Source organism: Contarinia nasturtii, unplaced genomic scaffold (genome assembly GCF_009176525.2).
Source record: "Contarinia nasturtii isolate CC-2019 unplaced genomic scaffold, AAFC_CNas_1.1 Cnas_scaffold_187, whole genome shotgun sequence".
Lineage (NCBI taxonomy): Eukaryota > Metazoa > Arthropoda > Insecta > Diptera > Cecidomyiidae > Contarinia > Contarinia nasturtii.
Window position 1 is genome coordinate 1007707 of NW_022197544.1, and position 4595 is coordinate 1012301.

Sequence of the window (4595 nt, forward strand, 5' to 3'; positions counted from 1 at the left end):
ACGAACAAGGACTATTGGATTATTGGATTTGAACGGGGAGCATACTAGGTCTTCTTTTCAGTAATATCCATAGTTTCTCGTTGCTCAAGTTTTTAACCTATTGCAAGACGCCCGTTTGTGTGTCTAATGCACACCAACAAGTAGTTCGTTATACAAGAACTAAGGCAATGGTTACTAGATTTGTATTTAGTCACTCGCACTGTGTTCGATATTGTGAAAGATAGAACAAAGAGAAACCAGCTAGAATACAAACTGTTTATACTACCAAGAAATCAGAAGAAAGCATATTATAAAGAGCGTCATTGGTATACTCGGGCTATAATCAGACAATGTATTTGGATTTGGTCATCTGGACGTTTCAGCTCATGTGGATGACGTCAGACGATGATACGGAGTGAAGACAATAGAATTGATCGATCTAGTTATCGTAGTATTTTATACATATAACAATCACTTTTATTGCTGTCGCTCCATTTCAGCGCCTGACATCAGCCAGATGAGCTGAATTTTTCGGATAACAATATCCAAATATATTGTCTGGTTATAATTTGTTTATAATTTTCTGAATTACCTATTCGAAATTCATTTAATATGACTTCAAACGTGCGCTATAATGTAGGAAAATTTATTGAAATATTTTCACAATATCACTTCTAAATTCAATTTTTTTAAATGATGCACTGTGAATCTATAGGGATTAAAAGGAATGTATTTTTTTATTTCATGATTTTTGCAATTGTTTTCTTGGATTATTTTGATATAAATTTTAATCTTTTCATTTTTTCAAAACCATTTGAATTTTTTACGAAAAAAAATCACAAACAATTATTTTTTAATCCATATAGATTTAGACATTTATGACATTTTCCTTTTTCTATTTACTTTCCATATTAATCTTTTTATCTTTTTATTATTTCAAATCAAATGTTTAGCGACTTTTAACACTAAAATATTTTTGACATTTCGAATGAGCACCGCTCCATGATTTTATAAATGAATGAATCTTAAATAATTTAATCCGTAGGGGATTATGAAAAAAATCTTTCAAATAACAACATATCGGCAAAATATTAATTGTATATTTTTCTTTAGAGTATGTATTCCTGATCTTTTTCGTATATTTGAGGTATATTTCTAATTATCTAACTTAGATAGCTTTCATTTTGATAAATATATCAGAACTGAATAAAATGTTAACTAGACCTTTGATTTATCACTTAGTACCGGTTAGTTCGGTTCATTTGGTTAATTTTTTTTAATTTCCGCGAAAACAGAAATTTCAGAAACATATTTCTTTCTTGGTCATTTTTGGCACTGGTTTGAATGTTTTTGAGTAAATTATAAAGATTATTTTATCTTTTGAGCAATTGAGACTTTCTTCAACTTCGTTTAATTTTGTTTTTAATATTCCTCAGTCCTACGAAAAATGAATGGACATAAGATTAATAAAAAAACTCTTTTCAATGGGATGTTTTTTTCTCAATTCTGTGATGTTGATCTCTGATATTACTGTTTTTTTTTTTTGAACTTAGGATGAAATATATTTACCGTAATATCGATGAGTCAGAGCATCGGAGTTGCTCAGTTGTTATTCTCATCGTCGACCTTTTCTGGCTTGTTACCGCGTTTCATCATGTAAATTTCTCTTGGCGTGTAGTAGCGTTTCTTGATCTCCTTTGGTACCACACTGTTGTCAACCATTTTGCTCTCTTTCACTTTTTCGACTGGGGTGGCGACTGGGCTTTCGACATCTTCGCTGTCACTGAAAAGTGTCCAAAATTGGCGTCTATAATCAGCAACTGTCATTTCACGTCCCACATTCGTATCACTCTCACTTGAATTTCGGTTGGTATCTGTTTCACCCAAACTCCAGTTATGACTCGAATTAATCGAATTTGCGCCAATGTTGTCGTTGCCATTATTGGCATCGTTTTCACCGTTGTCATCGTCGACTTCATTTGGCTCTGGATCTCGATCGAATCGAAAATATTCTCTGCCCAAAAAAATTGGGATACGATCATCGAGAATAATCGATGGTTGTTCCTCTGGTGTCGGTTTAACGTATGACTTTGGAAAGCAGTCAATTGGTGCCAAAATACCTGGTGTGTTTTGTAGCAATCGTGTGAGCTCACCATTTTTGGGTTTTTTTTTCGTTGAGTTACTTGGAATTTGAGTCACTGGCATCGTTTGCTGTTGCATCACTTCCGGGTAGACTTCATCTGGTGTTACGAACTCTGTGTCACAATCATCAAGGCTATGGATAAAGTCATCCTCGTTAATGTTCCACATTTTGAATGACCTGAAAATGAATCCAATTATTGAATGTTTTCGGTGAAAAAGTCTTACAATCGAAGCGTCTCTTCTTTATAAATGTAAAAACAAAATATCACAAATTTAATGTAAAAGAATTCCATACAATTCAAACAATCGTTGCCATTTATGATGAAATATTTGACAAACAACGAAGTTTATGAAATTTGTTTACAGTATACACTTAATACAAACATTTTTTGCACACGACATCATTTTGAGATTTGTGTAGTTCAACATGTAAATCAGATGACATTGCATGTTTGCAATTTTATTTCTTTCTTTCTTACTTTTATTTTATATGAACTATCCTAACAAAACGAATTAATTTGCAAATTTTTAATTTGCATTGGTTTTGGCGTGAAATGGTTTCCTACATTTATTATTGACAAAATAAAATTACTTAAAAATAATTGACAACTTACCTTTTTAAGTTTATTTGATCGAATAAAACTTTTCGTAGATGTCTGTGTTCTTTTTCTCGGTATCAGCTACTTTTTTTTATCTGCGTTGTTTTATTTGCAAAACTGTTATTCTTTTAAACTGTACCGCACAACAAGTGGTAATCGAGTGTTCGGCCGAATGTTACCGAATACAGCGTGAAGTTGGTGCACGTCAACCATGATGTGTCAAATGTCATGTTGTGTTATTGGAACACAATAGAAAATGAAACTTATTCACTGAACATTTACAAATGACCAAAAACAAAGTCGGTTTTTATTACAAAAAATTTTTATACAATTCATTTAAATAAATTCATACGATTTGTACTACGTCAATAAGAACTAGTCTACACTTTTTTGCCGTTGATTTTTTGCAATTGCTTTCGAGAAATTTTGTCAAAGAATAAAAGTCCAGCTGACCGTTCAACTGATTCGGGTGGAACCTAGACGAAAATAAGTGAAATTTAATAATTTATCGATGTTTAAATTTTTCTCGAACGGAATTTTACCTGAAAAACTGCCAATGGTGTTTTGTCATCGATAACTTGATTTGGCATCACATATGATTCTAATTCAAGTTTTCCGTCGGCCGTTTCGCCAACAATAACTTTATAGAAATGTGTTGGTACTGCAACCGAATTATTTCCAATTACTTGATATTTAACGTACACCTTGCCGTCGGCTTCTTTTTTTGGTAAATACAATGGTCCAGTGCATACATAAACATTTGAATAGGTTTTTGTCAATTTGCGAACGTATTTTTCAAGGCGATTCCATGAGTCTCGATTGAAACCACTGCCAACTTGTGGTGCCATATTTGTAAGATAGAATGTTTGTTCGCAATGTTGTTGATGTGATTTATGATTGCCAGCGGCTGCCAAATGGCCACGATCAAAACCTGATCCTTTATAGTCGGTGTTTAAACTGCGAAAGAATGGATGAATTGATTCGTCGGGCTTAAAATCGCATTTACTCCGATCAACATTTGGACTTGATTTAACACCTTCCGCAGTTAAATGTTCAAATACCCAGTGTGCAACACGATTTCGTCGATCATATGAAAGTACATAATCGGAATAAGAGCGAATATTATCCATGCCAGGAAATCCGTATTTCATAATTTCACTAACACGATTTGGTTCGGCCACCAATTTCGATGGCTGCGGCACATCGGGAACAAATGGGGTGGCTGCCGAGACTGTTCCAAATATTGGTAATGCTGGCATAGCCGTTAGCTTTTAGTGAAGACAAAGAGAAAATCTAGAAATTAATTCCAAGTCTAAGATTGCAATTTATGTAAATTTACCGTTTTAATATCTTTGCACGCATGAACCAAATATGGATTGGTACTTTGATCAAGAAGTGTGATGCAACGTTTACGTTCATATGCAATTCCACCGATAAAACTGCCTATCGCCAGTCCCGATAATGTGGCAAAACGAAATGCTAACTTTTTATTCATTTTGTTTTTCTCTTCCCAATTTGAATACACAAATTAAAGTTTTCACAGCCAATGCAATTGCTTTATATTCACAATTTTTATTTAATAATCAGAAGAAAGAGACACATTTCACTTAATCTCTTTCTTTGACTAGATTGAGTCTAAATAAATACCACGAAATTTGTCAAAATGAGCCATTCAACTTGTCAAATGTAAAATTGAACACGTGTGAAACGACTAACACATTGAAACCAAAACAAATGGTTGATGGCCTGACTAATTTTTTTTTTTTTTTTTCAAGTAATAAAGCGCACTGTTTTTTTTAAATGATTATATTTTTTATTCAAAATGAAAAAAAAAATCGAATACAAAACTAGGGAAATTTGTTTTAAAATGACCAG

At 32.9% G+C, this 4595-nt stretch overlaps 2 protein-coding genes across 3 annotated transcripts; both read right to left on the reverse strand.

Annotated features, from left to right (window-relative positions):
- Positions 1–952: 952 nt before the first annotated feature.
- Positions 953–2892, reverse strand: LOC116352673. Of its 2 annotated transcripts, XM_031785420.1 has the most exons (3): positions 2736–2892; positions 1549–2299; positions 953–1417 (listed from the first exon to the last, which is right to left on the reverse strand). In XM_031785420.1, the coding sequence occupies exon 2, from the start codon at positions 2287–2289 to the stop codon at positions 1582–1584; it is 708 nt and encodes a 235-aa protein (XP_031641280.1). In that variant the 5' UTR covers positions 2290–2299; positions 2736–2892; the 3' UTR covers positions 953–1417; positions 1549–1581. The 2 variants fall into 2 exon arrangements, with proteins under 2 accessions (XP_031641280.1, XP_031641279.1); XM_031785419.1 differs by lacking the exon at positions 953–1417 and having other exon boundaries at positions 1513–2299.
- A 99-nt stretch (positions 2893–2991) lies between these two features.
- On the reverse strand, positions 2992–4372 carry LOC116352672 (endonuclease G, mitochondrial). The gene is made up of 3 exons (XM_031785418.1): positions 4060–4372; positions 3263–3988; positions 2992–3196 (listed from the first exon to the last, which is right to left on the reverse strand). The coding sequence occupies exons 1-3, from the start codon at positions 4213–4215 to the stop codon at positions 3101–3103; spliced, it is 978 nt and encodes a 325-aa protein (XP_031641278.1). The 5' UTR covers positions 4216–4372; the 3' UTR covers positions 2992–3100.
- Positions 4373–4595: the final 223 nt, after the last annotated feature.